A 13200-nucleotide genomic window follows, 5' to 3' on the forward strand; every position below is an offset into this window, starting at 1 on the left:
TGTCTGGGATCTGGTCCCAATCATGCCTTTCAGGTTGTCTACTGCTGTAATTGGGACCCTCCATCTACTTGCTGGTTGTCTGTCTTTTTATGCTTCTGTCTTTCCTAGTATATTAGACTTCTCGTGGGAGAAGTCTTCGTTCAAAAATATCATAATTTGAGCCTGGTCATTTGTGCTTTGAGTGAGAACTGGATTGATTTGTTCTATGAGCCATTTGTTTGATTTCATGGTATCCTCCAAGAGTTTTATTCAACACCAAAGTTCTAATGTATCTAGACAGTAGTTTTTGTATTCTTCTTTAAAGTTCAACTTTTGCTTCCATAAAGTGTTACAGGGAAAACCATTGCCTGCAAATTCTGATCATTGTAGATATAAACATTTCACTGCCAATAGTAAGTATATAACTCTGTTATATATAAAAAAGTATAGAGCACACACATAGACATACACACATACGCCAAAAATATCAAAATGACATCTGTGACCATATGCAACGGTTAATTTGCGTGGTATTTTTGATATGCAGAGGTTTCTTTCTGACCCTGATCCCCTGATGCCACTAGTTTTAGATTCAATGCAAATAGTAATATTAAAGAGAAAATATATAGAGGTTTTCCTGAAAGAGATCTAACAAAGATACATCTTTCAAAGGTGTCAGGATAATCCAATTAACAAAAGACTTTCAGCAGATGTGGAATGCTTCCAAAATCTATGGATAACACAAAACAAAGTAGAATATCTAATACTCTAAATAACAGAAGTTCAGAATGATTTTGTTAGGCAGCAAAGAGGCTAAAAATAAAATAATGAAGTTTAATAAAAGTAAAGTACAGGGTACTTAGAAAAAAGAATCAAAGGCATCACTGTAAGAGGAGATGCTTGCCTTGATAGCAAAATATGTGAAAGGGATCTGGCAACTGTGATTGATCACAAGCTGACTATGAGACAGCATGACATAACTGCAAAATAGGCATTTTCAATTTTAGAAAGTACCAGTACAATTTTCAAATTACAGGAAGTGATTTCCAATCTATGTTGTACTGATTGGAGCCTGTTGTGAGTACTAGTATCAATCTGTCTTAAAAAACAAACAGTGTGGAAAAGGTTCAAAGAAGAAGGATAAGGATGATTGTAAGAATTCTCACCAATCAATCTGAACTGCCCTGCTCTGCTCTATTCTATCTTTTGATTGTTTTTGTAACTTCTAGTCTTTTATTAGTGTAAGAAATCACTCTTGTAATAATCAGGGAATTGGAAATAAATTCTATAGTAATACTATAAAAGGAAATGTTTCTGTTTACCTTTGACAAGAGAATAATGTAAGGGGAATATGAAAGCATTCTTCAAGTACCTCAATATATATCGGATAGAAAGCTTTACCTCACCTCAGAGGCCAGGTCACTGTGAAGTATTAGAAAATATTGAGCAGTTGACAATGGAACCAATTATTAAGGAAGTTCTGTTCTTGATGGTATTCCTTACCTCTACAATCATAGGTGACATCCTGTCAACCTTTAGAGATAGTCTAGACAAGAAATATCTACCCTGAATACTAATATTACCTTTATAATAAGGTTACATTAACAGAATCTGTTAAATCTAGAAGTACATCTCTTATTACCTCATTTTTGCAGTACAAGAAACTAGGGAGGGTCCTTTCTGAGACCTTTGCCATGCCCAAGTTGCTTCTGCAGACTCATCTGTCTCTTACTATATATAAGCACTTCCCCTAAATATAACAGCAAGAACTAAAATCTCTACACTAATCTGGAAAGGGATAAGGAAGTGGGTACAGCTGCAAAAAAGAATGAGAAAAGAAATATGTGGGAGTCTGTGAGACCTCAGTGTTAAGCAAAATAAACTTCAGGCAAGTCAGAAAAGATCCAGTCAAATTACTATGTGATGTAATCTAATGAGAAATGCTAAATCAGCATGAGACACATTTAACCCACTCATCTCCTGGTTTGCAGAGGTCCCATCTTACCAGAAGTATTAATCAGATGTAAGTTTCCAGAACTTGATGTTAAGTTACAAGATAGAAGCAGATAATGTATAAGATATAATAAGATTTGGATTTAAATGAATAATGTTGTCATTCAATCTATGTTAGTCTTGCAAGTAATCCAGACAGGAAGTACACCCAGATGAACTAATTCTACTTTACTGTAAGGTTGCATTAACAGAATCTTGCAAATCTGGAAGTATATTTCTTTCCCCTTTACACCCAAAGAAATTAGGGAGGGTCCCTTTTAAGATGTTTGCCATGCCCACATTCCTGCTATAGATTAAGATGCCTCTTATCCCACAATTCCCCTGGCTGCCATTCTTCCATTTCCCAAGATCATTCCCACATATCATTACAATACCTAATCTGAAAAAGAGACGAAGGAAGGAACACTGAGTAAGCAGGAAGAGGCTATTAAAACTATCTGATTGCTAGCTATTTATTTATTCATTCATTCATTTATTTTAATATACAGAAATAAAACAAAAAAGACAAAAGTATATTACAATACATATAGAAGACATATTATCTGTTAAATTCATCATTAAGCCTTAAACACACAGAGAGTAATATTGAGCTATCTTTCCATTAAGTCAGTAAAGAGCCAATTTATAAGCAGGTAATAAATACTATCCATTCAGTACCATGAATCTGTGATAGCACTATCTTTCCACTGTAGAAGAGTAAACAGGTTTTTTTTTTTAATATACCTCATACTTGATATAGCTAGAATTCTTTATATAATGATTTCAACTATTTGGTATATTACATTCACTTATTTAAATCACGTTATTGTTCCTAAAACATATTATGTATATGTGTACATACTGTATCTCTTTCATCAATGTGTAATTTCAGCATAATAAGGTTGCCAGCAAACTCTTTTGTAAATGTTGCTTGAGGTGTCTAATAAATACGAAAAAAATATTATGTTGAATTAATCTCATTTTAAGATAATAAAAACACACGTATTCTGTAATACTCTTAGCAATAGCAATAGCACTTAGACCTCATAGTGCTTTACAGCCCTCTTAGCAACATGTGTTAATATGGGGTATTCTAACTTTTATTCCAACGTTCTTATAATTTTTATCTCAACAATACTCTTATTTTTGAAAAAAGAAATACCAATATGCTTGAAAGAACACATTTCAGTGATGATAACAACTCAGGAGCTTTAGATGCTGTAATGCAGGGGTGTCAAACTCAACTTCATTGAGGGCACATGAGCATTGCAGTTGCCTTCGGGTGGCTGGGTGGATGTGGCCAGGGTGGGTGCAGCCTACTGGGTGGGTGTGGATGGAGTGGGTGTGGCCAGCTCTACATCATTCGCGTCAAGGGTGCCTGTGGGGGGCTGGGCAGGAGTGGGACAGATCTGAGGGTCTCTGGCAGAAGGGGTTGGGACCAGGGCAAGCGCTAATGCATGGCCATTTCTTCATTCTTCACAAAGGGTGACACCTCCCCAACATGCACCTAGGGGTGGGGGCGACACAGCAGAGGCTGGTTCCTCGGTGTTTCTAGACAGCCTTGTGAGCTAAGACTGAATGCGTTTAGCATAGATGGCCACCACAAAATTGTACATTGGCTCCCGGCCGGCCAGGGCCAAGGCAGCGGGGGTCGTTCCCTCACTGTTTCCAGGATGGCTTCGCAGGCCACATGAAACCACTTCACAGGCCGCATCTGGCCCCAGGGCCTTGTGTTTGACATGTCTGCTGTAATGCATCTGAACCAATCTGTGAAATCAAAATATGTTTTAGTAAAGAATTAGCCATTAATATTTTATTAAAATGCAAGTTTCAAACTGAGAGTAACCCAAAATGAATATTTATCATATGAATAAAAATCTAAATTTTATTTTGATCCTGATCTTCCAAATACGCCATGCAGCTTAATAATAAATACACAGTGGAATCCTGGCTAAAAAAGGAAACAAGTCATATTGTTGAAGGAGTTACATATTATAATGATCAATTTGTCTGTTGTTTTAATCACTTTTATTGAAAATGTATGTCAAATGATAAACACTGAAAATCAAGAAAATTATCCCACCATCACCTTCATTACATGGTAAGGTTAATTTAAAGGAAATCTAGAGGGCTTGCCTTTTTTTGCATTAGAAGCTTTGAACCTATTAATCTGTTTGAAATCCTTAAAATAAATTATTCTGGCTATTATAACAATCCTGAAATAATAATCCATTTTTACCATGTTTATCCTTCCCCTTATATTCATTACAATGTTAATGCTTTACCTCAATATTAATCTGAGATTAAAAAAAAAAAGTTTTAAATATTTCTTCTACAGATAAAGTTGAATTATCCCAAGATATATAAAAGAATTTGAATATCAAGTGAAGCACCATTTTTTACATTTCTTTTCTAGCTATACTATATTTGCCCCAAAAAGCAGTCTGATGTAATGGTTAAGGTATCAGGCTAGAAACCAGGAGACCATGAGTTTTAGTCCTGCTTTAGGTCTGAAGCCAATTTTGTAATCTTGGGCCAGTCATTCTCTTTCGTCCTAGGAAAGATGCAATGGCAAACCATTTCTGAAAACTTGCTGAGAAAACTGCAAGGACTCCAGGCAGTCACCAGGAATCAGCACTAATTGGAAGGAACCCCCACCCATAATTTTTCATTTTCATATATCATATGAACATATATATATAACATATATATTGATTGATTCATAATAATAATAAAGTTGGAAGGGACCTTGGAGGTCATCGAGTCCAACCCCTTGCTCAGGCAGGAAACCCTATACCATTTCGGACAAATGGCTGTCCAGTCTCTTCTTAAAAACTTCCAGTGTTGGAGCATTCATCGCTTCTGGAGGCAGGTTGTTTCATTGGTTAATTGTTCTAACTGTCAGGAAGTTTCTCCTTATATATGGAAGCATGTATGTAGGGTGCCAGAAACCCAATAATTCACCAAAATGTTGTACCAATTCATAGATTTTAAATGTTAATTATACTAAAAAAGAAATATAATATCAGCATACCTTTATACATTATGTAAATGGGACCCTGTCCAAGGTTTCATCTGGAGAACCTTCCTCGTGTCAGCAGAGGGCAGCAAGCACAAACCATCTAACCCTGGTATGAAAAGGAGGAAAGAAGAGTAAATGAAAGATGTTGATTTAATTATCCCAAGATATGTAAAAGAATTCAAATGTCAATTTGAAGAGTGAATGAAAGATGCTGATTTATCCAGCATCCTATGCTATCCATCAGTCACCTTTTCTGTGTTGGGAAATTTTGCATAGGGAGCCACCAATAGTCCAAATTATGCTTAATAGAACCTGTCTTCATTGACTATTACTTTTACAGAGAATCTATCTGACCTGATCTTCTACCAAATTAGACAAACAGAAGGTGATCGTGGCTTCTTTTCCTCTTTCCCATTGTATGTTCTCTCAACATAGTTGAATTCCATAGTATGTTACTATATTTGAGACTAAGGATTTGCCCATTTATCTATTTTGAGTAGCAGTAAGATCACTTCTACCCAAGGCTCCTATGCTGTTCCAAAAGAAGCTCTAGAACAGGAGTCTTCAAACTTGTCATAAAAGGGCCAAGTTTGAAGACTCCTGCTCTAGGACTTGGTATTCACACAACACAACACAACATATTGGAGAATTGGCTGATTTACTTCCAACTCAGCTGCAACTCACAGTATAGCTAGTTTCCTTATATAACAGGGGTCTTCAAACGTGGCCCTTTTATGACTTGTGGACTTCAACTCCCAGAATTCCTCAGCCGGACATGCTGGCTGAGGAATTCTGGGAGTTGAAGTCTACAAGTCATAAAAAGGCCAAGTTTGAAGACTCCTGTTATATAAGATGCCCCTTGGGAGTGAAATCTTGTGTCCCTTGCATGGGTTTTAGGTCATGCAAGGAAAATATCACAAAAATAATGAGCAGGAATAAAATTCACACGAGAAGGAGACTATCTGGAGGAGACTACTTTTCTTTAATTGACTAAATTGTTCTCTTCAGTGCAAGGGAGCTGTGTACAAAGTGACAGACTATTGGGCTTTTATTTATCTTTCCTATTCTGTATAGAGTGAAGATAAGGAGATGTTACTGTTGCAGAACCTGCACCAGTTTTGAACAGAACAGGAATTTTTACTCCTTTTTCTCAGCATTTCAAATACACAGAAGTGAAAAAAATCTCAAAATGCTTTCAAATTTGAAGCCAGTTTTCCCTAATCTGATATTCTCCAAATGGTTTTGGACTTTATGTCCTATCATTCCAAACCAGCATGGCCTTTGGCTGAAGTTCAACACATCTTGTGAGCATTGGGCCAGAGAAACTTCAACCATCCAGATCAGTGTTTCTCAACCTTGGCTGCTTTAAAATGGGTGGACTTCAACTCCCAGAATTCCCCAGCCAGCATGTTGGGAGTTGAAATCCATCCATCTTAAAGTTGCTGTGGTTGAGAAACAGTGTCATAAGGCAGTGTGAGAACAGTTAGTCTTTTACTCCGAGTACACCTATTGGGAGCTCAAACTTCTCTTTTTCTCAAATGCCTTTCCATTGTCATAAGGAGGTATATGGTCTCATGATGCACAGCAGCTTCAACCACAGAGGGATCCCTGATATGCCAAACTGAGTTATGACATCCTCCTGAGCTTTCTTCTCTCCCCCACACCCGACAAGCAGATTGGCTTTGCTCACATAACACACTTAATGATAAAAATAAAGATGTAACATGTGCTATTGGTACAATTTGCTAACCTTGATTAGTGAGGTGCATTGTTTGTTGGTAGCTAAAGGGGGACCTCAGCACGTTTGATTACTTTATGCAATGTTTTTCAACAGCAGCTACTTTAAGATATGTGGACTTCAACTCCCAGAATTCCCTAGCTATTCTGGGAATTGAAGTCCACACATCTTAATGTTGCCGAGGTTGAGAAATGCTGACTTTGTGGTTCAGCCTATTGTGCAAAGTGCTTATGCAGATTTTGTCATCCAGGTCATGGTTGTCCCAAAGATGCTTTTTCAAAAGGCAACTGAATTTTCTTTGCTTTTCCTTGAAGATGTTTCACTTCTCAACCAAGAAGCTTCTGAAGGAGTTTCTTGGATGAGAAGTGAAAAATCTTTAAGGAAAAACAGAAACAGTCCAGTTGCCTTTTGAAAAAACACCTTTGGGACTAGAAAACGGAAGTTAATTCAGCAAGCAGATTAAACATGCCATGTGAATCGACCACCTGCTTTTCCTTTTTCTCTGTCCCTCTCCCCAACAGCCCCCCGCCCCGTTCTTGGCCTTCCTTGCTCACCCCTGTCAGAGGACATTTGTTAGCAATTAGAGGTGGGTGGGAGGGACAGCGCATATTTCGGCAGGGCTCCAAAGCCTCCTCGCCTCGCACTCCTTTCCCGGCCCGCCCACCCTAGATTTGGGGGCAGCGTCTAGGGGGTGAGAGAGGAGAGAGAGAGAGAGAGAGCTTGAGGAGGAGGAGGCAGTTGGCACGTAGAGAAGCCACTCGTCCTGTTGGGGAAATTTGAAGGAAGTTTGTCTGGGCTCCGGCCCAAGGAGCAGAGGGAGAGAAAGAGGGAGCGTGGCGGAAAACATGCTGCCGGTGTGCTAAACGGCGGTCAGGGAAGCAAGGACGGCGCGCAAGGGATGCTCGTGAAGAGACGGCACGCCACCGCCGAGCACTGAAGGGCGGGCACCTCGCGCCGCCTTGCCACCCCCACCTCCAGCCCAGAAAGCAGCAAGTTTGAACGGCGGGTTCCTTGGATTTCGGCGGTGGCGTAGCGTACCAGCCATCCAAGGACCGCAGCCCTTGTTTCGGATGAGAGCCCCCCGGTTGCCTCCTTTCGGCCCCTAGGGCCTACTCCCATGAGGTCGAAGCGTCAGCCTCTAGCTGTTTGTTTTCCCAGGCTCAGCTCGGACCGAGCGGGACTGCCGACGGGAGGAGAATGAAAGGTGAGTTTCGGACTTAGCAGGGCGAGAGGAACAAGGCAGCTGCCCCGTCAAATGGCTCTGCCTCACCCGGGTCCTCTAGCCTAGAAAACACTCCCAGTCGCCCCCTGGGGCTGCTGTAGGTCAGGCAGAGGAGGGAAAATGGGCTGTTGTCTTGGGAACTACTGCGGCTACTTTCCCACCTAACTTTTAACCAGACCGGATTTTAAGTCATGTAGAAACTTTGTAGATGCTTTGGCACAACATATTGAGCATGTTGAAGAATAACTTTGATTAGACTTCTGTGCTTAATATGCACTCAGTTTCGTTTGGTTAGTGATTGCTTTAACATACTGTGTAAATTCAGAAAATGAGTTACTTCTGGATTCAGATTAAACTGTCATGTTAATAGCGAAGACTAAGGAAGCAAGATAGGAACACAATTATCCCAAACAGTGGCCTATTGACAATGGGAGACAACCAGGGATATTTCTTACCACGCTATTCCACCTATTCATCAGATTCAAGATTGGTTATAATGTTAAAACATCAAAACATCCTATTACAAAAGATACATTGAAAAATACAACAGTTGTTCTCCAAGTGAAAGTCTTCATCTTGAATGCTTTATGGAAGAGGAGTGTTTCAGTCAATTTCTTGAAGGATAAAAGGATTGGCGTTAATCTGCCCTCATGGTGCAAGCTGCTCTGCAGTGTTGGGACTGTCACTGAAAAAGTCACTCTCCAGGTCCCAACCTACTTGAGCTTTTGAGGGGTGAATACCTGCAACAGCTTTTCCTGGCTAGAACAGTGTAGGATGAGCATATTCTACCTGGTGAATAACAACAACATCCAGCATCTTGAATTGAGTCCTACTGTCAATTAGTGCAGCAGCCACAAAATAAAATAGCACTGATCTGCAAGAAGGTATTCTGTTTCACTGTAGCTTCCAATTTATCTTCAACGGTAGCCCGCACCTAGAGAAAATTAGGATAATCTGATAGGGGCATGTGTTGTTGTTTTCCTCTTCTAGTCCAGGAAAGGACACAATGATCAAACTAGCTGAAACTCATCAAAAGCTCTTCTGGCAGTATAGCCTGCTCTTCTGCTACTCTAGCAGAACCACCTGACCTTTTAGGGAAGTGTGACCTCATCCAAAGCAATAGATGGGTCATCAGTATATTGATGCTCACCAAACTCCAGAATAATGAATGACCTCTCCCAAAAGTTTCATGGAGGTGCTAATAGTACTAGAGGGTCAAACTCTGAGCTTCCCTATACTGATGTACCTGAAGAAGCTATGTTTCCTTCCCTATCAAAACTAGTTGAAATTACTTCTTATAACAATCAGAAGCACTTGACACGGGTGTCAAACTTGCCACGTCATGTGACATGTCACAACGTATCGCGACTCTTTTTGCATTGCCGGCAATGGGGTGGGTGCAGCTTCAGTATGATGAAACCGGCCTGCAGGCCGGCAGTTTGACACCCCTGCCTTATGAGAATTTGTGTTTGTTTGTAATACATGGTGCCTCGCAATTTTATTTACAATTTTCACATCCTTTGCTATAGGACAGAGAAAATTAATTAATATTAAGCCAGTGGACATATTGCCTAGTGATGCAAGTTGTCAAATATCCAAAAAGCACGGCAGAGGGAGTGGGTGGGGGGGGAAGATTGCCGAGGGATGCAATTGAATGTTCTCCTTAACCTCAACTGAAATGAGTGGGAAATATGTACGATCACATAAAGTAGTAATAGCCCTGCCAGATCTGACCACAATCCTTGTAACCCAGTATTTTTTTTTCCAACATTGGCAACTCATATCTCCCACAAAGAACAGTTTTCATATATCATAGAGGCAACAGCCCTCCCTTGTGGCTGGTACTCGGTCTTTCAAAACAGACGTCTTGTGTGGAGGATCAGTATAGCTACCATCACAATAGGATTATTTCACCATTTCCCCTTTGGCTTGTATAGGATTATACCCCACATGAAAATCTCTTGACCATCTTCAGTGTGTCACCCTGCTGCCTATGCCCCCCACCCTTTCAGGTACTCTAAAGTGCTGTCAGATCCCTTTCTATTGTCATTTAAAGGTACAGGTAAAGGTTTCCCTGTCAGTCGTGTCTTGACTCTAAGGTAGAATGCTCATCTCCATTGCTTGGCTGAGGGAACCAGCGTTGTCTGAAGACAGAAGGCTATAAATGCCCCAATTTTCTTTTCTTTTGATCATTCTCCTTACCATTTCCTATGCCTCTTCTAGTTTCTCTGAATCTTTTTAAAATCTGGTGCACAGGAACAATTGCTATATGGTGAATGCGGAAGAGGAAATCTGAGAAAATGTTTAATAAAAGGGAAACCAAGGGGGGGGGAGAAATTAGTGGCTGGCATGAAGGGGTGTGGGATTACCCAAAGTCCTAACACATCCGCTTGAAGAGGCCAGTTAAAACCATAGCAATTTTTTTGCCTCAGGGCCTCAGGATGTTCCCTCCTCCACCCGTTTTCCTGGTCCCATTTCAGAGATCAAAAGTACAGTTCAGATTTCAAACTTCCACAAAAACTGATTAAAGGGTTCCATTCCCCCTCCAGTTGGCTAAATGATTCATTTAATACCAGTGTTCATAATGGTGCGATTAAAATGAGAAAGCTGATGTTTCCAACTCTTCCTGTTTTGAAAGTCCTGGACTGTTGCAAGTATCACAAGGTTTTTTTTGAACTGGTTGAATTCAGAACATGTACTAAATCTTGTTTTCCTGAAACTATCCCTCACCTAAGACCATTTTTCCCAGCTTGGTCATGCTAGCTGGAAATTATGAGAGGTGATGATCCACACATTTGGAAGGTATCATCATTAAGGGAAGGTTGATAAATCAAATTGTAGCCTCTGGGTGCTAGTTCTTTCAGAAGGCAGTTGCTCTTTTTTCTTTGTCTGTCAGGCACAGGGAACCAGAATGATACCACGAACTTATCAAAGTTACTTCTTTATTGTTGCATGCCTATTTACAAGAATCTTGCCATTAACTGCATTCTCTTAGGAACAGCCAGATAACAGTTTCAGGGTTACTGGTGGAGATAAGATCTGTGTTTCTTCCTGCTCTGCAAGGACTCTAAGCTCATCCCTTCGTCACACTTTCCACCACTCTAGCTGGAGATCCCACCATATTAGTCTTTGCCTCTCATGCAGTCTGGAAAAGAAAACTCCATCCTTATTCCTTTCTCCTCAGCTTTTAATATTTCTCAACGATGGCCTTGATGGCTTGGTTTTTGTTTTATGTACAGAGCTTTTGGCTGGAGAAAGCCTTCCCCACCTCCATCTTTGATTGACAGATTATATTGAACTTGACTTTCTTACCAGAATGGTTTTGCTTTCTAGATATTTGGCTAAATGACCTATGCCAGTAGTGGCAAACCTATGGCACGGGTGCCAGAGGTGGCACTCGGAGCCCTCTCTGTGGGCACACACACCATCTTCCTAGCCCTGCCTCTTCCCATGGCCCCCTCCTCACCAGCAGCCCCCCCGGAGGAGAGTTGCCCCTGGGCATGGCCCACATGAAGCAGCACAGCCAAGGACATGGTAGCGGGGATAAGACTCCATCCTTGCGCCCCGTTGCACGCAGATGATGCTGTGGGGCACAGGCGGAGGGCGCAGCCACCATGATGCTGCTGGGCTGTCTGGATGATCTGTGGCAGGCCGTGGAGGTGCTGGGTGGCCCAGTGGGCAGGGCAGAGCGTGGACGGGGGGCAGTTTTTGGGCTCTCGGTCTCTAAAAGGTTCGCCATCACTGACCTATGCTGGTGGCAATAGTGATCAATATTTGGGGCAGGAAGAATGAGTTTATTATTTATTTATTTATTAAACAATTTTATATGGCTGTCCAATTCATGCATAGTTGATTCCATGCAACTTACAACATTTAAAAATGCACCACATAAAAATCCACCACAATCAAATCAACCACTTGATGGCTCCATCTTCATTTGTGGTCCCCAGGCCTTCTGACAAAACCACATTTTAGGGCCTTTTGGAAAAGCAACAAAATAGATGCCTTAGCAGGAATGAGGATCCAAGAAGAAGGAGCCATCTCTAAAAAGGCCCTTTTTCCTGGTCCCACCAGATGTATATCCCTAATCGATGGGATCCAAAGCATATCCTGCCATCCTATCCTGGTAGGCCAAGATATAATAATGGTTGATTTATTAAGAATCATTTTTTTGAAGAAAAAGTTGGCCCCTTCTTTGTAATCTGGATTGAGGCAGCTCTGAAAATTCTTGCTATAATTTAATTAAGGCTAATAATTAAGAAAAGCAGATTTACATCTTCCCTCAGTCATGGAGTTACTGGATGATTTGGGGCCAATCACACTCTCTGATTCAACCCCACATGTTACAGGGGTTGTGGTGATAAATGTAGAGGAATCTCCCACATATTCTGTTCTCAGTTCTTGCAATAAATAATGAATATAACTGGCATCTGAGCCTCAGTGATAATGAAAGCTTTTGAAGTCTGGGAGAAAGCACATGAAATACTACCGAAGTGCAATGAATAGCAGTTTTGCTTGGGTTGTACACTTTGCAAAACATTGCAGAGTAGACTCTGCATTTAACTCCACTTTCCTTTCATGCCCATGTTGCACGGTCCATCTTTCTGGATGATAATAATATTGCAAGAGACCACTCTGTGTTTAAGGTGAGCAGATGTTTTTAAAGTGCCAAAAGAAAGAGTTGGCTTCTTTAGAAATGGGATGATTGCTAGTTTTAGCCTTCAGGATTGATGAATGGATAGCATAAACTTTTATTTTCATTTTTAAAAAACAGGGCTCAGGTAATCACAGAAATCCTGCTAGCAAGCTGAATTTCCCAGTATGCAAGAAGGGGTCAATTTGATATTTGCTGAGGTGCTAGAGTAGCTGCTTCTTTGAAGTTCTTTGAAGTTGCTACTGTAGCATTTCTCAACCTGTCTCCTAAATTTCCCAATTTAGCTGGGGATTGTTGGCATTCTGGTCCAAGAGACCTGAGCTGGGATAGTCTGCTCTAAATTCTAGCTTAATTAACAGGAATGGTTCCACTTCTGCAAAAGACTAGAAGAGAATTCCCTAAAAATGATTAAATTTATAACTATATAGTGGATAGCTGAGAAGCTCTTCCACTATAGAGAATAATTGCAAAAAAAAAGTCCTACCTGATTCCCATTCAATTCAATCAGATCTATATAATAGTATATCCCATCAATTACACCCATTGCCTACTCTTAGAATGTCCATGTAATGCTCTATTAGGAATCTATTCAG

At 40.5% G+C, this 13200-nt stretch overlaps 1 protein-coding gene across 1 annotated transcript in view; it reads left to right on the forward strand.

Moving 5' to 3' along the window:
- Nucleotides 1-7413: 7413 nt before the first annotated feature.
- The window catches only part of SCARA3 (scavenger receptor class A member 3), a 37222-nt gene continuing 31435 nt past the window's right edge, over nucleotides 7414-13200 (forward strand). The window contains exon 1 of the mRNA XM_039346030.1: nucleotides 7414-7935. Coding sequence (XP_039201964.1) covers nucleotides 7929-7935 — 7 coding nt within the window. The 5' untranslated portion in view covers nucleotides 7414-7928. The remainder of the gene's footprint in view (nucleotides 7936-13200) is intronic.

The sequence above is a fragment of the Crotalus tigris genome, unplaced genomic scaffold (genome assembly GCF_016545835.1).
Source record: "Crotalus tigris isolate CLP2741 ecotype Arizona unplaced genomic scaffold, ASM1654583v1 scf7180000017987.690289119674:8195010, whole genome shotgun sequence".
Classification (NCBI taxonomy): Eukaryota; Metazoa; Chordata; class Lepidosauria; order Squamata; family Viperidae; genus Crotalus; species Crotalus tigris.